The sequence below is a fragment of the Equus caballus genome, chromosome 6 (assembly GCF_041296265.1).
Source record: "Equus caballus isolate H_3958 breed thoroughbred chromosome 6, TB-T2T, whole genome shotgun sequence".
Classification (NCBI taxonomy): Eukaryota; Metazoa; Chordata; class Mammalia; order Perissodactyla; family Equidae; genus Equus; species Equus caballus.
The window spans coordinates 83,270,641-83,292,773 of NC_091689.1; the positions used below are offsets into that span (position 1 = coordinate 83,270,641).

The window sequence follows — 22,133 nt, forward strand, 5'->3', positions numbered from 1 at the left end:
AGTTGTCCAGATCAGGCAGCCAGCATGTGGCCGAGCTGGCTGTGAACCCAGGCGTGTGGGGCTCCTAACCATCGTGCTCTACTTCCTCATGTGTGCCTCTCTCAGGCAGAGTTTGCTGTAGTGCAAAGACCACTGGGCAGGAACAAGGAAGCCTCGGGGCCTTGGTTTCTGTAAAATGGGGGTTTAAAGAGACAATCTCCAAGGCCTCTACTGGTGGTCACAGGCGCTTGGGCTGCTGGACACGGCACACATCAGGGAGACTTTCCTTTCACTGTGCGGGTGGGAAACAGGATGCAAGGGGTTTGCAAGGAGGGAACCACAGGTGAAGAAAGAGGTCCCTGGCTGAACTGAGGCTTTTGCCAAAGCTCTGAAGAGAGAGTCTGCAGGGAAGACCACAGCTCTGTCCACCTGGCCGGCACCTTCCTTATCCATTCCACCTTGGTCACCGCTCAGAAACAAAATCTGGAGGCAAGGGCTCTGAACCCTCCCAGTTTCCTCCAGGGGTAAACAGGGAGGTGAGGCATCACTGCCCTCATTCCCCATTCAGAGTCCTGTCCTGGACACTTGAGAGAAGGAAGGGTGCCTACCCACACAGAGCTTTTCTTTTTCTTTTTTCTTTCTTTCTTTTTTTTTTTTTGGTGAGGAAGACTGGCTCTGAGCTAACATCTGCTGCCAATCTTCCTCTTTTTTGCTTGAGGAAGGAAGATTTTTTTGCTTTCTCTTTTTTGCTTTAGTTCGCTAGCTAACATCTGTGCCCATCTTCCTCTATTTTTTGTATGTGTGGGACACTGCCACAGCTTGGCTTGATGAGCAGTGTGTAGGTCTGTGCCCAGGACCCAAACCTGTGACCCCTCAGCCACTGATGCAGAGCACTGGAACTTAACCACTATGCCATGGGGCCGGCCCCCAGAGTTTTTCTTTTTAAAAAGCAAGAGGATATTAACTGATAGAATGATAAAGCAAAGAGACCTGAATCAAGTTAGGACAGCACTTTAGCCACACGTTGAGAAGATGCTGGGAGGACCAAGCAGGTCTGCTAAAAAATTCACAAGTTTTTCTGACGTCATGGGATTTCTAGACCATAAATGCCTTTAATTTACATCAGCTTCCTCATATCTTTCTTTCCTTCACTTACACAACTTGGTTGTGCGGTCCATTGTTTCAACCACTCTTTGTCCAAAATCCTCAACTCCTTGGCCCGACTGTCCTTTCTCCAAAGCCACCTGACAAAGCCTCAATCCAACTGGCCAAAGCCACCAGGATGGCTGGATTCTGCTAGTGAAAACCACCTAAACCGTTCAAATCTATATCGCTGTAAATTCATGGTCTCTGTGCACATTCCAATTAAGCACATATGTTTACCACTACTCCTGACTGAAACCCCACTAAAACTGCATCAGTGGAATTTCAAATCCAGAAGAAGAAAGTAAATGAGAAGTGAGATAAGACGTGAGAGATGTCAATAATCGTAGAAGACAGAAAGCAAATGAGAAGTGGTAACTGGTTTAGCAAATGTCAGAAAATCAAAACCAGCACGGCTGCAAAGGGCTATGCCAACGGGAAAGGTTGGGGCAGAAGCCCCGAAAGCCTCAGGGGTTGAAACCACTAGCTACCTTGGAAGGCAGGGGGGAGGGGCACAGCTGAAAACATAGAAATTAGATGAAAACTTGTATGAGGTACAGTTAGACCATCACTCTCCTCCCCCTGGCCCTTAAGCCAGGCAACTCCCCTCCTCTCTCCCTACTTCCAAAGCAGCAGGAGGTTTGTTTTCTAGAGAATCTGAAACAGAGAGGCCGGGACTCAGGGACGCCAGGCACAGCAGAAGGTGAGGATAAGGCACTGCACCGAACACAGGGGGCTTAGGAGGAAGTTACATATTGAATCAACTTCTTTCTCACAGTCAGCATTCAGAACCAGTGGCCAGGGGTAAACTCTCCAGGGCCAGGAGCCTGAAGGATTCCTCTCCAGAAAAACTGACCCCAACAGGCCCAGAGAAGAGACCTACTGATGCTCTTATTTCAGTCCTTGTCCAGTCACCTAGCTGGAGAGGCCCACGGTCAATAAGGCCTGTCCAGGCACTTGGGCCTCCCAATATGCCTTAGTGCCTCGCTCTTAAATGTGAGCAGCCAGCCAGCCAAGGATTACCAGACACCTGAGGAAGGCCCCTAACATGAACCCCCGAGGTATAAACAGACAAACTGACAAAAGAGATTTGCCGAAAGAAGACAAAAACAGGGAGCAGGAGAAAGCCTCAAAAGTTCAAGAAGATAGTGCATCAATAAAGAAAACAGGTTGCTTTCAAAAAGGAATACTTGAAGGACAAGAAGCAGCTCTAGGATTTTTAAAATATGACAACGGAAATGAAAAATTAGAAATAAAACAAAGCCAAGAAAAATCACACAGAAAGATCAAAGTATAAAAAGATGGACAATAAAAGAGAAAAGAACTTTAAAAGATTAATCTAAAAGGCCCAAAAGTCAACTAATAGAAGTTGCAGAGGGGCTGGCCCCGTGGCCGAGTGGTTAAGTTCGCGCGCTCTGCTGCAGGCGGCCCAGTGTCTCGTTGGTTTGAATCCTGGGCGCAGACATGGCACTGCTCATCAAGCCATGCTGAGGCAGTGTCCCACATAGCACAACCAGAAGGACCCACAACTAAAAATACACAACTATGTACTGGGGGGCTTTGGGGAGAAAAAGGAAAAATAGAATCTTTCAAAAAAAAAAAAGTTTCCCACAAGTCTATTGACCTATCAACCTTCTCCCCGTCGTTTCCTTCTCTCATTTCAGATTTCTTAGAGAAAATAAAAGCCATCAAAACTCACTCAACCTTTTGTTACCTGCACTCTGGGTCCCTCCCTCTCTCCAGTATTTATCCAGGATCCACTATGTGCCGAGCACTTGGGTAGCCTCTAGAGGGAGTGGAGAGCAGAAGAACACAGGCCTGGCCTGGTGAGGTCCACTGTGCAAAGCCCAGGTCACAAATTGGAGAGGGGGAGCCAACTCCTACTCATAGACATCGTTCTGTTTGCACAGCATGTTTTAAAACTTTTAAAAGTAATCGTTAATACTGAAACTTGCAGCTTCCTTGTGAAAAAAGTCAGAAGACCTAGCAACATGGGGACTAATTAATAAACAGTGACAATCACCTATAGCTGGAATTGCCCCTTTATTATGACCATGGTTTCACCTTCATTATGTTTTCTTCTCAATTGTTTTATTTTTTACTAAGTCCTGTATTCAGGTAGTTCAAAAATCAAAATATATAAAAATATTAATACTGAAAAGTCTAATTGCCACCCCATTCCATATACCCCATTCCCACCTCCACCTCCCCAGGTAACCATTTTTATTAGTTTCTTGGGTATCCTTTCAGAGTTTTTAATGCAAATAATAACCAAAGTGAACATATATTCTTATTTTCTCCCTTTTCACACAGAAGAGAGCATATAAATCACTGTTCTCACCTTGCTGTTTTTCAGTTAACAATATATGGGCCATCTTTTATCAGTATCATATTTATCATCTTTTATCAGAAGTATATATAACTTCCTCATTCTTTTTTCTAATTTAACAGCTTTATTGAGATATAATTTACATACCATAAAACATATCCCTTTAATTGTACAGTTCAGTGCGTTTTCACATAGAAACAAAACTGTGCAACAATCATCACTATCTAATTCCAGAACATTTTCATCACCCCAAAAAGAAACTCATTAGCAGTCACTCCCTGTCCCCCTTCCCCCCAGCCTCTGGCAACCACTAATCTATTTTCCGCCTCTATAGATTTGCCTGTTTTCAGATAAACGGAAACATACGATATGTGATCTTCTGTGATAGGCTTCTTTCACTCAGCACAATGTTTTCAAGGTTCACCCATGTTGTAGCACATATCAGTACAGTACTTCATTCTCTTTTATGGCCAAATACTATTCCATTGTATGGACCTACCACATTTTATTCATCCATTCATAAACTGATGGACATTTGGGTTGCTTCCACTTTTTGGCTGTTGTGAATAACGCTGCTATGAAATTTTACATACAAATTTTTGTGCAGGCATATGTTTTCAATTCGCTTGGGCACATACCTAGGAGTGGGTCTTATGGTAACTCTATGTGTAACTTTTTGCAGAACTGCCATACTGTTTTTCAAACTGGCTGCACCATTTACATTCCCATCAGCAATGTACGAGGGTCCCAATTTCTCCACACCCTCGCCAGACCTGTAATTCTCAGTCTCTTTGATCGTAGCTGGCAGCATTTGTAATTTTGATAAAGACTGCCAGCATCCACACAGCTTGTACCAGTGCATGAAAATGCCTACATTCTCAGCCTCAGGAACAGAGGATGTTGTGGCAACTTCTGAATCTTTTTAATCTGAGTAAAAAATGATATCTTAGCATAGTTTTATTTTAGTTGAACTCCTGTATTAGTCAGTTTTCCTATGGTAACTAACGGCTTCAAAATCCTACGGGCAGGGCCAGCCCTGTGGCCGGGTGGTTAAGTTCGCATGCTCTGTTTCAGCAGCACAGGGTTTCATCAGTTCGAATCCTAGGTGCAGACCTAGCATGGCTCACCAAACCATGCTCAGGCGGTGTCCCCCGTACCACACTAGAAGGACCCACAACTAAAATATACAACCATGTACTGGAGGGCTTTGGGGAGAAGAAGGAAAAATAAAAAAAAATAAAATCTTTAAAAAAAAAGTCCCATTGGCTTACAACAACAGAGGTTTATTTCTCTTTCATGGTTTACACTGGTGGTGGAGTTGGTTACAGCTCTGATTCATGTCCAAGACCCAGGCTGAAGGAATAGTCCCTATCCGGGACACAGCATTCTCAGGGCAGAGGGAAAAGAGCAAAAGGCAGAGAAAACCATGCATCAACTCATAACTTCGGCTCAGACCTGACACATGGCACATCTACTCATAACCTAGTGACCAAAGCAAGCCCTAGGGCGGCAGGGTGAGGAGGCATATTCCTCCCACAAGAGGGCTCTGCAAAGTGCATGGCAACGGGTGAAGACATACAACCCCATCACAAGCTCACTGGGGCACAGGCCCTTAGAATTTTGCATTATGTTTCATTCAGTCCACACCAGCCCACCACTCTCATTTGCTTTACCTGCCTGGCCCTGTAGATATCTGAGTTGGAATCTCTGGTCTAAAGGCTTCCTCTCCTTCTCCCTCAGGGATACTCTTGATTATCCCCTCTCATTTCTTCAACTCCCCTTCCTGCTACCTCTTTCTCGCACCATTTTAAATTGTTTAAACTTCTCACATGTTCCCACTGCAGCCACCTCCTCTTCACAGCCAATCTCCTTAAAAGAGTTGTCTCCACTCCCTGTCTTCACTTCCTCTTCTCTCACTTTCCTCAGCCCACCACCATGTAGCTTCCCCCTTCAAGGTCACCAAGATCTTCCCTGCCTCCAAATCCAATGGACACATCTCATCTTTATCCTATTTGACCCCTCTGGAGCTATCTTGGTTTGCCATTTCATCTTGAAACAGTTTCTTCCATTGGCTTCCATATGACTACCCCATTTCTTGGTTTCCTTTGCATTTTACCTGCCTCTCGCCCTCCCTTAAACGCTAGTCCCTGAGGGTTCTATCCCAGGGTCTCTCTCATCCGTATTCTGCATCTCTCCCTGGACAATGTCATCCATTCCCAAGGCTACATGCTGGTGACTCCTTCATCCCAGACCTCTCTCCTGAGCCCAGATCCTTGAAGCCACCTGCTTAATTTGGAAGTCTCACAGGCATTTCACACTCAATAGGTCCAAAAGTGAACTCACTATCAGCCCTTTCAAATCTGCTCTTCTCCTTGGGTTCCCTGGTTCAGTGACTAGCACCATCTTCGAATGGTTGCTCAAACTGACCTAGATTCTAACTGACCTCCTGCCTCCTCATCCTAGACTGATTTTTTTCCTTTTTATTTAATCTTCAAATGTTGTTAGATCTTTCTCTCTCCCATTCAAAAACATTAGCATAACACTAAAATCTGGATAAAGCTTCACTTTTTTCCTCTGAAAAATGTTGTAAAAATTCTTTTCCTTAAAAACAATTTAAAGGAGGGGCTGGCCCCATGGCCGAGTGGTTAAGTTTGCGCACACACTTTGGCGGCCCAGGGTTTCACTGGCTCGGATGCTGGGCACAGACATGGCACCGCTCATCAGGCCACGCTGAGGCAGCATCCCACACAGCAGAGCCAGAAAGACCTGAACTAGAATACACAACTATGCACTGAGGAGCTTTGGCGAGAAGAAGAAAAAAAAAGAAAGACGACTGGCAACAGATGTCAGCTCAGGTGCCAATCTTTAAAAAACAAACAAACAGACAGACAAAAACCAAAAGGAATGTGTCATCTTAAATCAGTTCCTGGATAAGGAAGGAAAAAACCTATGAAGAACATTATTGTAATAACTGGTGGAATCTGACTACAAATAGCATCATAAATATTAGTATTCTACCAGTGTTAAATTTCCTGAATTTGATCATTGCATTGTGGTTGTATAAGAGAATGTTCTTAGAAAACACATGCTGGGGCTGGCCCCGTGGCCAAGTGGTTAAGTATTCACGTTCTGCTTTGGCGGCCCAGGGTTTCGGTGGCCCAGGGTTTCGCCGGTTCGAATCCTGGGCACGGACATGGCACCACTCATCAAGCCATGCTGAGGCAGCATGCCACGACTAGAAGGACCCACAACTAAAAATACACAACTATGTACCAGGGGCTTTGGGCAGAAAAAGGAAAAATTGAAAAAAAAAAAGAAGAAGAAAACATATACTAAAACATTTGGCAGTGAAAGAGCACGAAAGCAGCAACCTTCAGTTCGGAAAAAGACAATATTGTGTGTACGTATCTACAAACATTTCTAGAACAATAACAGCTTTATTGAGATACGATTCACATCCATCAAGTTTGCCCTTTGAAAGTGTACAATTCAGTGGTTTTTAGTATATTCACAAAGTTGTGCATCAATCACATTATTTAATTCCAGAATATTTTCATCACTCCAAAAGAAACCCCTTACCTATTTGCAGTCACTCCCCATCCTTTTTTTCAAAGACTGAAAAAGATGGAAAAAGTCTTCAAAATACTAACTCTGGTTATTTCCAGCTTTGGGAATTATAGATTTTCATTTTCTTATTTATACACTTCTATATTTTTATAATTTTATACAATAACTTCATATTACTTATGTAATTCAAATAAAGGGGGTTTCTTGTTTTTTGATGAGGAAGATTGGCCCTGAGCTAACATCTGTTGCCAATCTTCCTCTTTTTGCTTGAGGAAGATTGTCGTTGAGCTAACACCTGTGTCAAACTTCCTGTATTTTGTACGTGGGATGCTGCCACAGTGTGGCTTGATCAGCAGTATGTAGGTCTGCACCCAGGATCTGAACCTGTGTCCCCTGGGCCACCAAAGTGGAGCACGCAAACTTAACCACTAAGCCACCAGGCCGGCCCCTGAAGGTTATTTTTAAGCAACAAAAAAGATTAAGGAGGAATTAAGGGGCAACAAGAATTTCAATATGTACAAATCGCCAGACTCAAGGAATGGCCCTAGTAGGTCATGTGGTTTCCCAACTCCTCGATGCACTATCATCAAAAAGGTCCAACGGGTAACAAAGGTAACCACATACTGCTCACTTTTATTACACAGCCCAACTGGCTCTCAGAGAGAGGAACAGGTTCAGCTAGTTCAGCAAAGAGTGACTGAGTACCTACTTCTGTAGCCCGGCACTAACCCGGGTGCTGTGTCTGCCCTATGTGTCCCAGCTAACTGGCCAGCAGGGAGGCCCACGCATAAAATAAAGGCATGCTCACCTCAAGAGAGTGGACCAGTCACGAAGAAAGCCAGCTGGTTAATTCTGCTCAGTTAGCCCAGGGCAGCCTTCAAAGAGAAAACACTCAGGCTCTCCTAAAGGCCATAGAAAGCTGGTGCAGGAAAAGACTAATCGGTAATTATTACACTACTATTTGAAGAAGATGGGCTGGGCCTGAGGGAAGAGTGTGCCAAGGAAGTGAGGTAAGGTCACGTGGGAGGAGGCCTGCCTGTGGGCAAAGGGATCAGGCCATTGCTTCTTAAGCAGTTTCAGCCAAGCTTGTCGTGAGAAGTGCAAACACTGACCTCTGAGCTGTGTACCTATTAACAAAGCCCACTGACTCAACACCCACATTCACAGAGGCACAAATTCTCCTTAAGGGTACTCTGTCTTCTCCTCTTCCAGATGGTAAATTCCTGGGGAGAGAGGCCTAAGTCTTATCCTTCTTTAAGTAAAGCACTAAATACAAAAATAATGTTAGTTTTCATCTTTTTGAGTCTCCACTCCCTTCTCCCAAGGTCTTGCACAAAGGCACGAAATAAACACTTGGTGAATCAACCAACTATTCCAGGTACTGAAAAATAATGCCACATTTCCACTTACATTTGATTTGCATAAACAAAAAATCTGTATTAATGACAACTTAGAAGATTCACAAAGGGCTTTTTTTTCTTCTCAAAGTCTTCTCATCTATGATCTCATTTGATCCTCAGGGCAGTGCTAGAAATTAGCCTGAAAAGTTATTTATTTATTCATCCTTGTTTTCAAGATGAGGACTCTTGGGCCAGAAAGAGTGAACTAATTTGTCCAAGATTCCAAAGGTGACATGGGAGAAGGCCCAGATTGCTGATTTTCTGACTTCTGGGCTAGGACCTCTCCCACCACGTTGTTGGTCCCTTTTAATTCTGGCAGTTCTCACTACCTCTCACCATACACAAAAGTGAACTGCAGCTCAGATGAAGACATAAACTGAAAATACACAACTATAAGAATACCACAAGGAAATACAGAGAAATATTTTTTATAATCTTGAGATAGCATATCACAAAAACCTAAAAGCCACAGGCAGATTTGACTATGTAAAACTTTCAAAATTCTGTGTCAAGAAAGACACCTTTAAAGTGGTTAAAGATACCTCATGGCTTTATTTTTTCCCACTCATTATTTGACCCACTCAATGTTTTCCAAAATGGTTTCTGCTTCTCTTGCAATTATTCCTTTCTACCTAAATTTTAAAATCAGCTTAAGTTCCATGCAAAGTCTTGTTTGAATTAGAATTTAACTTAATCTAGAGCAAAAACTTGTATCTCTACAACAGTAAGTCTTCCTATTCACGGACATATAACCAAGCCCTTTTTGTCTTTCACTAAAATAGTCTCACTTTCTTAATATACAACTTGCAGTTTCCTGTTAACTCTATTTCTAAAAATGTAATATTTCTTATTATGAGATCATTTATTCTATGACATTTTTATGGTTCGTTATTGTTCTTATATTTTATTTATACAATTTTTGTTTGTTAATCTTACATCGGACCATGTTGCTGAACTCACTAGTTTTAGTATTTTGTCAATCGATTCTTTCTGTAGACGTCTACATCATATGAAAATAATGACACTTTTGGGTGGCCAGGAGCTCTAGCAGAATATTAGTTTTGATGGTACACATTCTTGTCTTGTTTCTATCTTTGATTGGAATGTTTCAAATATTTTCCCATAAAGCATAACTTTTGTTCTAAAAAAAAAGTTGAAAGATAAATGAAAAACTAAGAGAAAATATTTTAAATGCATATGACAAATAAAAAGTTAATGTAACAGAGAAGATCTCTACCAACCAATAAGAAATGGACAAAATGATCTACTTTTTTCCTTACTGGGCAAAAAATATGAACAAGCAGCTCAAAAAAAAAATTAAAATGGTCAAAAACCAACGAGATGCTCAACCTCACTATTAATAACATGCAAATTAAAACAATGAAATTACTGGAGGCAGCCCAGTGGCATAGTGGTTAAGTTCGCATGTTCTGCTGTGCATGGCCAGAGGTTCACAGGTTCAGATCCTGGGCACGGACCTAGCACTGCTCTTCAAGACATGCTGTGGCGGTGTCTCACATAAAATAGAGGAAGACTGGCACACAGGTTAGCTCAGCAACAATCTTCTTCAAGCAAAACAGGAACATTGACAACAGATATTATCTCAGGGCCTACCTTCCTCACAGAAAAGAAATTTAAAAAAAAACAATGAAATTACTATTTTTCACCTATCAAACTGGCAACTGTATAAAAAGTTCATGGGCCGGCTGGGTGGCACAGCAGTTAAGTGCACACGTTCCACTTCAGTGGGCCGGGGTTCACCGGTTCCAATCCCAGGTGCGGACATGGTACCGGTTGGCAAGCCATGCTGTGGAAGGCGTCCCACATATAAAGTAGAGGAGGATGGGCACAGATGGGCTCAGGGCCAGTCTTCCTCAGCAAAAGGAGGAGGACTGGCAGCAGATGTTAGCTCAGGGCTAATCTTCCTCAAAAAAAAAAAATAATAATAATTCACAGCGTCCAGTATTGCCAAGGTTGCAGGAATTGTGAACATTCACACATGGCTCTGAGTAAGCATGCAAACTGGTACAAACTTCTGAAATTCAATTTCACAGAATCTATTAAAAACTTAAAATGCAAATATCCTCTCTACAAATCTATCTATAGATGCAAAAGGATAATTATAGAAGGATGTTCATTATGGCATTGTTTACAAAACAAAAAAACCTGAAACTAACCTAAATGTTCATCAGGTTGGGTCCAGGCAAATTAAAATACAAACATAAGTTTGGATACTACGCAACAATTTAAAAAATATGAACTGACTTAGAAGATGTCTAAGATACACTCTTAGGTTGGCACAGGGTCCTGGTGCATTATAGGTGCTCAAGAAGTGTGTTCTGGATAAAAAATATATATTTTTGTATGAACACAGAAAAAAACCTGGAGGTATACACACCAAACTGATAAAAGTGACTACCTTATGAGCATGGGATAGTAAAGGGAGAAACCAAACATTTTCTGCTTTTTATTCTTTTGTGTTCTGTGGATTTATTAAAATAAGTATAAGCTAATTTTTTAAAAATTAAAGACACTTCTGATTACTTTTCTCTATCTCCATTTTATCTCAATTTTATGATGATCCTAAGAGCACAATGACAATGGCTCAAAACATGGAGAACTCAGGGAAATGAAATCTGTGTACAAACAGCGTCTGGAAATTGTCTTCTTTCATAAATAAAGATTTTTTTTTCTTTTGGTATCCCCATTAATTCTCCTAACTCGCAACCTGAAAGCACCTACAGCAGAAGCTGGGGCCTAAATGGAATCGAAATTTCTTTCCATCAAGCGCACTTGGCATAGTCCATCTTTGGCAGGACCCCTCCCCACCAGCTAAAGTTGGGGTAGAATTTGCAGAAAGGCTCAAGTTTCCATTTTCCTAGTGCAACCGGGTCTAGGGACCACCCTGCGTCGTCAAGTCTGCAACAAGACTACAGTCTCCTACCGAGGGGAGTCCTGGGGCTTTTACCAGGCCAGGCCAGTGTTAGACGCTGGACGGTCTGGAATAAAGGGGAAGCGGCATAAAGTAACCAGACTGACTTCGGGGTCGCACACCGCGGCCAGGGCACCCATTTTCAGACTGGGGCTGAGCGCACTCAGCCGGAGTGTGCAAAAAAGTTAACTCCTCTCCCAGCTAACGGGGCGACCCCAGAATCTGCACATCTGGGCCTGAAAAGGCCAGGTATGAACTATTCTGGCCTTATATGGGGCTCCAGGATCAGAAGCGACAGGGATAACGTCCGCAAGGAAGGGAGACTGATGGCGCTTTTTCAAGGAGTCTGAACCAGCTCACCTAGCAAAACCTCTCAACGAGCAACCAGCGAACAACCTTTGCAAAGCCTTCGTTCCTGCCCTCAGTCAAGATGGCCACCGGGGCGCGCCCGCAAGACGGCGCACGCGCCGTACTGCCGGCCCGCCCCCTTCCCGTCCGTCCGCGCGCCGGCCCCGCCCACACACCAGCTGCACCCCCTCTGTGCGTCCCCAGCCTCACCCCCTTTCTGACTGCCCCCGCCCGTCCCGGCTCCCGAGCCCGGAAGTGGATGTTGCTGCTCGGCGAAGAGGACGAGGGGGAGGGGGAAGTGCTTCCGGGGAAACGGGCCCCGGGTTGGTGTTTGTAAACTTGCCTCGGTCCCGGCGGGGGCAGCGGCGGCCACGGGGTTGGCACGGGGTGCTGGGGCCTAGAGGACGCGCCGCGGCAGGGGCGACAGCAGGAGGCCGCGCCTGGCAGGTAGGAGCACGCCCCAGGGCGCGCAGCGTCGTGCGGTCAGACGGCAGCGCTGGGGCAGCTCGCAGGCCGTGGGGCGCCGCGCGGGAAGGGGGAGGGGAAGGGAGGAGGGGCGCGTGGCGAAGGGAGGGGGCTCGCCGGGAGGGAAGGGGCGCGCGCACTGCCCTCCGCCCGCGCGTCCTCCAGCCCGACCGCGTCCCCGGCCCAGGAGAGGGGGCTTGTTCGGAGGGGACGCGGGCGCGAGCACGCACCTCGCGCGCTGCTCCGCGCTCTCGGGCTCTCCTGTGGGTTCGTGCGGCGGGCGCAGCGGCTGGCTGGCTGGCTGGCTGGCTGGAGGAAGGGAGGGGATGCGCAGCGCCGCGCTTCGCCTGTCTGCCTTCCCCCTCCGTAGCGAGTTTCCGTACCTTCAGGAGGATTCGGAGAACGCGCACATGTGGGGCGGCCCGGGCGCGCACTGCCTGTCGGGTTTCTGCCCGCTCCCCGAGCGCCCAGCGATCGCCCCTGAGCGTTTCTCCACCCCAATTGCAGCCGCCTCAATAGAGTGCGCGCTCCGCGGGCCGGCCCACTCGCCGCAAAAGCCCCGAAGGGCCTCCGCCCCCTTCTTCCATTTCCTGCTGGCAAATCCTAGCAGTTGCCTGTTGCAGTTTCTCCAGAGGAGGCTTCAGTTACTTTTGCTCCTGTTGGCCGCCCCTCCTTGCCCAGGAGACCAGTTTCTTCTGTTGACCCAGAAAGAAAACTCTTCTTGACTAATGTCCTCTTTCTGAGCTTCGAAGAGAGCGCCCGGCAAAAAAGAAAAAACAGATTCAGCCCACTACAGGTCGTATGGCCTGAGGATTTTGTACCTAATAGTCCCATCTCCCTTTCTGGTTTCAGGTTGCTGAAACAGATCGGGAACTTCATCGACAGAATTCAGTTGGAAGACGAAGACTGGCAGACTCTTTTTCTTCAGACGTTAGGCAGGAGCCAAGTGGAGACCGGGGATTCTTGGAACAGCTATCTTCCCTTTGGAGGACACTAAATTCTATTTGAAGACAAAGGCAGTTCAATATGGCAGCAGGACTGAAAGGACACAAAGGAGTTGTTACAGTGATTTGGTGACAGTTCTTCAAACGAAAGTGTCTTAAGGAAAGGTGGATCAAGAAACTCCTGAACTTTTGGGTTGCTTTAAGTGAGAAATCAGCATGGCTCAGGTAAAAAGCTCTAGAGTCCTCCTCCTTCAAGATCACTGGGAAGCGTGTTTGCAGTTTCTCTCTTGAATGCTGCCTTAGTCAACACATTGACCAACCCAGTGAGCCAAGCTCTGTATTAAGCACCAGGGGGAGATCTAGAGGAAGGAAAGGAGACAGGCCACAGCCCCTGCCTTCAGGGAGCTTCCAGTCAAATGAAGGAGGTAGGCTATACTGCATCACAGGCACTGATGGGACATTTGCAAAGCAACATGTACTCAATTTACCCTGCATACCTTAAGTGCTGAGGGGCATGAGGGAGTGAACAGTCTGGTGAATGCCTCGTTTGTTTTTTCTAACAGGAATTTATTGGGCTCCTGTTACATGCAGGGCATTGTGCTGGGGATACAAAGATTAATAAGATCGTCCCTGTCCCCAGCAAGCTTCTAGGCTAGTTGAGGTGGGGGGAGATGGAGACACAAGTTTATTATTTATCTTTGTATTCACAACACCTTGCATAGCGGCTGGCTAGTAGGTAGAGACTCAGGGAATCCATTGATTGAAGGAATGTGCAATAATAGAGGTATGTGCGCTGCAGAGGAGAGAATGATACAGCTGCCTGGATGAAAAGATGAAGCTTGAAGGATGCATGGGATTTTGCTAGCTAAACAAGCAGAACGGGGCATTCAGACAAGGAGAACTGTGTGGGCAGAGGCTTAGAGGCAGGGAGAATGATGAGGTGAGAAGCTCTGTAGGTAGTTGGCTAGTTAAGGAGAAAAGGGTTCAAATGGGGGGGTGGTTAGGCAATAGGACAGACAGTGATGGACGGAAAAGTTAGGATGAGAGAGTTGTTTCCTGGAGAAGTGAGCGGAATATAACTCAAGGACTTTTTATACCTTGATAAGGAATTAGACTTTGTAGGGAGTGGAAACTCTCTCTGAAGAGTGTTGAGCAGCGGAATGATGCCAGATCAGTGTATTTAGAAGGCACTTGTCATTGTGGGGGTACTGGATGGATTGGAGAGACAGGATGACCAGATAGGCTGTTGTAGCTGTGTGGGTAGAAAAGCCAAGTGCTCACATCCCCAGAGTTTCTCCCAGCTTTCTTCCAGGGACCCTCCTCTACCAGTCTCACCAAGATGGCAGCCTGATGATAATATAAGTGGCTTTCTTCCAGCTGCACGCACAGCTTCCTCCTTTCCATGCAGAGTAGGAGCCCTTCAGTTTCTTCTTCCTTTGTCTGCAACCCACTTCACAGCATCGTATATTCACTCTTGTTCTGGGAAGACTGCGTTTCACTAATCACGGACTTTGTACTGGGCATTGATAAGCATTTTACATCTTAGTTTAAGTCTCATCGGCCTTGTAAGTCGGATAGATACTGTGAATAAACATTTTGCATTTAAAGAAACTGAGGCTTAAAGAGGTGGAGTAATTTGCCCAAGATTATACAGTGCAAATAGCAAAGCTAAATTTTTTGTTACCTCTAAACCTATCAATCCAAAGTCTTTGAAGGGGAGAGAAGGGGTCCCAGGATATACTAACCATCTAAAAAGAATTTCTTTGTAAATCACTCATGGAAATATGCTGACCAACTAGTTCTTAAAAGTGTTTTTTCAGTAAGAAAAGTATATTCTCTAGTGCTGGCTAAACCAAGTCAGCTTGGAGAATGTAGCAGTGAAAAGAGAAAGCTTTCTTAAACATACCTTGCTTAAGTAATTTTTCAACTATATGTAGAGCAGGGAATGTGAAGAAATCTGGATATGCACACATATAAATGGCCTGGGGGGTCAAGCAAATTGTATATTCAACTCCAAAGTCCTTCCAAGTGGTTTAATTTTTATATCTGTTATAATTGACAACACTCAGGGAATTTAAAATCTAAAGGGAGAAATGACCTAATTTTACTGATAAACATATTTGTGGGACCTGAGAGGATAGATAGTTGGCACCAATGAGGTCTGCCAGTCAGAAGTGGGCTATGTGATGCTGAGTGCCACTGAGAGAAGAAGGAGGAAGTTTCCCCAGAAATTTCCCATTTCTTGTTGAGAGCAGGACAGACCCTCATGCCTGCTCACAAGACCTGGAAATACTTTGAAGTATTGTGTAGACACACACACAGTACACTGTACCTAGCACAGTGCTAATGACAAAAGTGTCGCTAATAGCTTGATTATTCACTTGATCTGTATCCTAAATGTTGATGGCTGACTAAGTAACTAGTTCTTGGTGAGATGAGTTAGGGAGGACTCTTGAAGGAAGCAGGGGTGGTTTTTTTTTTTTAAGATTGGCACCTGAGCTAACATCTGTTGCCAATCTTCTTTTTCTTTCCTTCTCCCCAAAACCCCCCAGTACATAGCTGTATATACTGCTTGTACGTCCTTCTGACTCTGCTATGTGGGATGCCGCCTCAGCTTGGCTTGATGAGCGGTGCTAGGTCTGCGCCCAGGATCCGAACCGGCGAAACCCTGGGCTGCCCAAGTGGAGCACGCGAACTTATCCACTCAGCCATGGGGCTGACCCCAGGAAGCAGGGTTTTGCGGTGACGAGGGACCCTCCCTAGAGAGAAGCAGTTTGTAGCTGGGTGTAAAAGGTAGTTCTATAGGGGATGGCAGCCTGTTTGTGCCCTGCCCTGCCAGGTGACCTGACACCTCATCTCCTTTCAACTTAGGCAAGTCTCCTGGCTTGTGAAGGCCTAGCAGGTGTGAGTTTGGTTCCCACTGCAGCCAGCAAGAAGATGATGCTGAGCCAGATTGCCAGCAAGCAGGCCGAGAATGGAGAGCGGGCAGGTAGCCCTGATGTGCTGAGGTGCTCGAGTCAGGTACAGCGCTTGAGTCCATTGCGGCACCTGGGGGTCGGGTGGCCCAGCTCTCTGCCAGGAGATGCCAAGCTTTGATTCCTCAGTGCTTCTGTTTAGAGAAGTGGGGAAAGGGATCCAGCTGGGGACTGGACGAACATGGGTATTTCAGAGAGCTAAGGAGGGTCTTCTCTGTACCTACAACCCCTTCACATCGGAGTACTGGAGAGGACTCGGAGGAGTACTTTTTCTAAGCCTTTGGGGCAGGTGGCTTACTCTCATATACAAAGTGTTTGAAAGCAGCATTTCTCCTCTCTTGTGTTCCGAGATGGACTGTGAGTTTAGACTCGATTTGTGTTCAAAGGGCCACCGAAAAGAGAGCGATAAGTCCAGGAGCCGCAAAGATGATGACAGCTTGGCCGAGGCCTCTCATTCAAAAAAGACTGTTAAAAAGGCAGGTAATGGGGTAATCCCCACACTGGTATAGTTTGGTAATGGGATAATTCTCTTCTTCCCCTATGGCTCACCCTGCAGCTTTCCCTGGATATTTTGGTCCTTCATAGGCAGTGAGTGTGTCTCCCTGAATTCCTCCAAGGACCACTTTGGTAGCTGTCTCTGCCCTCTGCAGAACATCCTTGGGAAAGGAAGAAGCTGTAGGGAGCATGTGGTCCTGTGGCAGAGGGCAGGCCGACTCCCAACCCCCCACCCCCGTTGCATTCAGAGTGTGGGGTTTGATGAGGCAGACTGCTCAGCCACCCTGCCTCCTTCCCCAGAGGGCCTCTTAACCCTAAGGGGAGGGGGGAGGACAGCAGTGGAGAGGTAGCTTCATGCCACAGCTGGAAGCAGACCCGGAGCAGAAGGGGGCAGAGGGACAGCCTTGTGACCTGCCTGATTCTTGCCCCCAGGTGGTGGTAGTGGAACAAAATGGCTCTTTTCAAGTAAAGATTCCCAAAAATTTTGTTTGTGAACACTGCTTTGGAGCATTTAGGAGCAGTTACCACCTCAAGAGGCACATCCTTATTCATACCGGTAAGTCTCTTGCTCATATTCAAAGCGAGAGAATAGTCTGTGGTTTGTATTGCGTGTGTAGCTCTTGTTGGGTTTATTTTAAAGAGTAAGTATTAGACATAGAGGAAGAAGGTACGTGAATGAGGTAGAGAGATTGCCTGGCTCTGTATCTAGTGTCACTAAGACCAACATCTTTGAGGACCCTTCCCCATTAGATGTCTACACATTGCTAAAAGTTAAAATTTCTGGGAAAATACCTGGAATGAGGCCCCTGCCAGGTATACCTTCTGACATTAACTTCTGTCTCCACCTGGGCCAGGCGAGAAGCCATTTGAGTGTGATATATGTGATATGCGCTTCATCCAGAAGTACCACCTGGAGCGCCACAAGCGTGTACACAGTGGGGAAAAGCCCTACCAGTGTGAACGGTGTCATCAGGTAAGCTCACGTGTCAGCCATCCACCCCTGTGCACAGACTCTTCCTTCCCCAAGAACCCCGAGAACTCCCTGCCTGACAAGGGGCCACCTGGCATTCCTGGCCACGATAGAGTTAGTACCTCAGGGTGAGGGGTATCTCTGGTCTTATGCAACTGACCATGGGGAGGGGCCATTAGAATAATTGTAGTAATAATAATAATAATAATAGCAGTATTTCTAGAGTACTTACTCTGTGCCAGGCACTGTGAGAGCATACTTGATATAGATTATTTTATTTAATCCTCATATTAACTCCATAAGGCAGCTGTGTTGTGTTCGTTTCACATATGGGGAAATTGAGGTTCAGGGAGCTAAGTTTCTCAAGGACACAGCAGATCAAGGGCAGAGCTGGGATTCAACTGAACTTCAGAGCTGGTGCACTTTGGAGGAGGGGAGAGAATCTCTGCCCTGGGGGTCAGTATCTGATCCAATGAGAATAGAAGAGCCAGGACCAAAACGAGACAAGAACAAGAGATGAGAAACACTAACAGCTAGGACTTTCTGAAGGCTTTGCTGGGTCTCCAGCTGTGCTCCACGCTCTTGCATTGAACCTTCAGAACGCTAGAACGAAAGCTCCCTGAGACAGAGGCTTTGTCTCTCTGGTTCTCCACTCTGTCCCCAGCCCCAGGAACTGGACCTGCCTTGAGATAGATACTCAATAAATATGTGATAAAGAAAGCCGCTCCTCTGTGAGGAAGTACTTTTAGCCCCATTTTACAGAAGAGTTTACAGATTCAGGGCTGTCAGCTCACTTGCCCAAGGTCACACAGCTGCTCAGTGGTAGAGCCAGGACTCAGACTCCAGAGCTTGAGTTCCTAACCGTGTGTACTTGTGCCACCTGGGTACGTGCTGAGGTGGTGCAGAATGGGACGGTGTGTGCCTCCTGAGTGGGGAAGACAGATGTAGCCTACAGGTAGAGTTTCTCCTCTCAGGCACTTAACCCTCCCTTTCTTCTCAGTGTTTTTCTCGGACAGATCGATTACTCAGACACAAACGGATGTGCCAAGGGTGCCAGTCCAAGACTTCCGACGGGCAGTTTTCTCTATAGGCGCAAGGGGCCCTGGGTGGTGGGAGTGATCAGAAGAATCTACTGAAGAGCGCATCCCCTCTGGTCTGATGGTCCCACCACCACCCCGTCTGTACCTGTCCCCCTCCTGGAGGAGTGGACCCAGGAGACCAGAAGAGTGCTTCCGGGGACAGTGGCCCCAGAGCCTGAGCTCTGTAAATAATCTGAGACTATGAGTATCTCGGGGGAGTTCCTCCAGCATTCCTGGGTAGGGAAGCTAGTCCCTGGACCCTTGGCTCTGGTCATGGTGGGGACTCAAGGTACAGGACCAAGACTGAAGTGTGGCTCTCACAACCTTGGACTACAGCTGGCAGCTGAAATGGAAAAGATTGGGGAGAGGGGTTTGTCTGTCTGTTCTGTTCTTGTTTTTGTTTATCCAAAAGCAATTTCAGCAGGTGCACTGTGGATACAGGTAATCTGGAGGCAGAGAGTCCTAGTTCAAACTAGGGACTACGGCTTGTCCAGCCCTCCCCCAAAATGGAGTTTTTAGTTGCAGTTGATCCTCAATGTTCCACAGCCCTGCACCTCACTTCCTGTTTGAAGGAGAACAGGATCAGGGACGGCAGCTGAGCTTACTTTGGCCTCATACACTGTAGGGACAAAAGGAAGAATGGGGGGAGGAGCAGACAAGGGCTGGATCCAAGCAGAGTGGCCAGGTGCCTCTTATCTCCTCCAGGGAAGAGCGAGAGTTGTGCCCATGGGTGTGGTGATGGCCCATGCCACACTGGTACCTAATGGGGTCAGCTCAAGTGCCTTTGGGAGGAAACTTGGGTGAGAGTGGCCCATGAAGCCCTTTGTTTCTCTCTTTGGGAAGTTGATCTTGGAGATAGTTTGTGGCTACCTCGCTGCCATTGACTCCTAAGCCAGACAGAGGTGTTGACAGGGAGTCATGGATGTCAAAATGGGTTCTCTCTCCTTGTGCCCTCTTAGAAACAACCCAAGACTAGTCCCAAGTTGAGTAACAACTGTTGAAGTAACAAAGGGATTTGGTGTCCCCTGAGATGCCCCTTGAGCAGGAGGAGCGGTTCCCCCTGCCCAAGTCCTATCACTATATTCAGGTAGAGGAAGTAGGGGTCTGGCCTGTGGTCCCAAAGAACAAGGTCTTGGCTTCCTTCTTGATGGCCATCCCTACCCAACAAAGAACTGGGGGGAGGAAGTGCAGCAGAGAAAGGACTGAGGAAGAAACCTAACGTAGGTTTTATTCTTAACCATATTCTTTGCTCCTCTCTGCTCCAACACCACTACCCTATCCACCCCCAAAAAAGTGATCAGGGGTGTGTGTGTGTGTCTGGTATGTGAGTGTTCATGTTTGTATGCTTGGAGATGGCATATTATTGAGCCAAACCCTTCTTTGGCCCTCAACTTAGGGGAGGATGAGCATAAAACATCCTCTCCCCCCTCCCCCAAACCTGAAGGGTGCTTGAGGTTCCGGCAGGAGCTGGGGAACTCAATTTAGGGGACTGGAGGGCTTTGTTTTAGAGGGTTTTTTAAGATTGATTCAGCAGGCTGGTGGTTAGGGTGTTCCTAACCCAAGCCAGGGCTTGTGAACATGAATTTTTTAAAAGTGAAATAAAAAACTGTTCCTGCTAAGGAAAGGGTCTTATGGGAGGTTTTGGGGGTTTGGTTGACCCCCACTGGGCCTGCCCTGACCTGTGGGGTGAGTAATCATGGAGACTGGGTGAACCTGACCAGGTTGTCAGTGGGGATCTGAGATGGCAACCTCCAGAAGGTATGATTGCATTTCCCAGAAAATGTAGAGAATCGCAGCATACTCCCAACTGTTACCTGTTCCAGAGGAGATGGGGGCAGGGGGCGGTCGTCTGTACCTCCGAGTGGTGAGGATTTCAGGGGAGAAGAAAAGAGGCTTGGCACCCTTTAGATGGTCCCTGATGGCATCAAGAGCCTTGGGGGAGACGCTGGGAATGTGTCTGCCGTTATGCTGGCACTCCCATCTGAGGTGGTCCAGGACCTGGACCTCAATCCTTGGATTTGCCCTGTGGTTCCTGCAGGCAGAGCATCTTTCTCCGTGGGAGCCAGCCCCCTTCCTTTTTAAGGGCTCTGCGGGGCTGGAATTTGTCTCTCATGCACCTCTGGGAATATATTCTGGGAAGGAGGATACATTTAGAAAACTGTCCTCCCAAGAGTGGCTTTGAAAGTGAGAGGCCTCTCCCCCTGCCACTTGCAGCTAATCTGTTTAGGGTGGGGTTGTGAGTGGAGAGACTCACATGAGTGATCTGTGCCCTTACCTTGTGTGAGTGTGTGTTTAGGTCAGAATGTGCCCTGGCCCCCTGCAGCCTGCAGCTTCCTGCCTGGGTGGGTGGGAGAAAGGGCACTTCTGAACGTCTGTGCAAAGGGCCATCCAGAACCGCCCCCGCCGAGGATCGGGTGTGGGAGAAACTCAGGAGCAGGTGGTTAGTTCAGTTGTCCAGGTGCTGGTATTCTGGGGCTGTTGATGTGTGTGGAGAGGAGCAAAGAGGTCAAAGGAGTGACGAGTGACGTAGGGCCCAGAGGACCCAGGAGCCCCACCTATACCCCAGGGAAACCACAGACTAAGACCGCTGCAAAGGCTCCTGGGCCCGATGCCCCGCCCTCCTTGCTGGGGTGGGGTCTAGCACTGGAAAGATGCCTCAGGTGTGTTGGGAGTGAAGGGAAAGGGAGACAGGACAGGCTCTCAGAGACCAGGAGGTGGAAATTGGGACCTGGGGAAGAGTGGGCCAGTTCCTAGGTGGCCAGCCCTGCCCTTCCCAGCACCCCAAGTCTCTTCTGTCCACCCCTAACAGCCTCTTGTCATCACTTAGCTACTGATTGTGCCCCATGGCTTGACAGTGGAGGGTTAAATGAGGCATGGAGTCCGTCACAACCTGTAACCCTCTCCCCAGACGCTCTTTGCCTCTGCTGTGGCCATGGGGCTTTTATCTTAACAATCCCTCCTACCCTTCCTCTCCACCCTTTTTTTTTTTTTAATATACTTATTTTGCTATTGGGGGAGGGGAATATCAAATGAACAAGATCACTTTTAAATGGTAGTTTTTATAAGATGTTATAAACTTGTTATCTTTTTACCATTAAAGTGCAGTGTATGTTCCTTCGTGATATATTTAGGATATTTAAATAAAAAGAAAATGGGGCTTTTCTACGTACTATCTCCCGTTTGGGGAAGCTTTTTCACTGGAGCCAAAGTGGTTTTCCTTTTTTCCCCCCCAATTATACCCGCCCCACAACTCCCAGCACCCTTAAACCTCCCCTTCTCCACAAAGGAGCAACAGGTAGAAGTAGAAACAGGGTATCGGTTCTGAGTAAGAAAAAAGCGGGCACAGCAGGCCCGAATGAGGTTAGATAGCAGCAGTGCAGTGTTTCTCAAAGTGTGGTCTGGGTGCTCCTCCAGCAGCGTGACCCGAGAATCCGCTCGCCCACACCCCAGCTGCCTCCCGCGCAGCCGCGTCGTGATTCTCCTGCACCTTCAAGTGTGAGAACTGGC

The 22,133-nt window shown here is 46.8% G+C and overlaps 2 protein-coding genes across 34 annotated transcripts in view; one reads left to right on the top strand and one right to left on the bottom strand.

Moving 5' to 3' along the window:
• Window positions 1-12,767, bottom strand: part of CSAD (cysteine sulfinic acid decarboxylase) — a 25,827-nt gene extending 13,060 nt beyond the window's left edge. For 2 of the 32 annotated variants that reach the window (XM_070271487.1, XM_070271480.1), the window contains exons 1-3: window positions 12,394-12,668; window positions 12,042-12,138; window positions 7,827-7,893 (exon numbers count right to left, since the gene is read on the bottom strand). The gene's annotated coding sequence lies outside the window, so the exon portion shown is untranslated. Of the gene's footprint in view, window positions 1-7,030; window positions 7,067-7,826; window positions 8,243-11,710; window positions 11,820-12,041; window positions 12,367-12,393 lie in introns of those variants that run through there. The other 30 variants (XM_023643638.2, XM_070271483.1, XM_023643636.2 and 27 more) reach the window with 26 other exon arrangements.
• On the top strand, window positions 11,848-21,795 carry ZNF740 (zinc finger protein 740). 2 transcript variants are annotated; one of them, XM_070271501.1, is made up of 7 exons: window positions 11,848-12,145; window positions 13,016-13,532; window positions 15,979-16,128; window positions 16,469-16,558; window positions 17,010-17,133; window positions 17,432-17,550; window positions 18,548-21,795. In XM_070271501.1, the coding sequence occupies exons 2-7, from the start codon at window positions 13,524-13,526 to the stop codon at window positions 18,635-18,637; spliced, it is 582 nt and encodes a 193-aa protein (XP_070127602.1). In that variant the 5' UTR covers window positions 11,848-12,145; window positions 13,016-13,523; the 3' UTR covers window positions 18,638-21,795. The 2 variants fall into 2 exon arrangements, with proteins under 2 accessions (XP_070127602.1, XP_001494893.1); XM_001494843.7 differs by having other exon boundaries at window positions 13,016-13,332.
• Window positions 21,796-22,133: the final 338 nt, after the last annotated feature.

Excerpts from the sequence above, each read along its gene's own strand:
- ZNF740 (XM_070271501.1), top strand. Across the intron at positions 16,559-17,009 it reads CAAAAAAGACTGTTAAAAAG|GTGGTGGTAGTGGAACAAAA; the intron begins GCAGGTAATGGG and ends TCTTGCCCCCAG. Across the intron at positions 17,134-17,431 it reads GCACATCCTTATTCATACCG|GCGAGAAGCCATTTGAGTGT; the intron begins GTAAGTCTCTTG and ends CACCTGGGCCAG.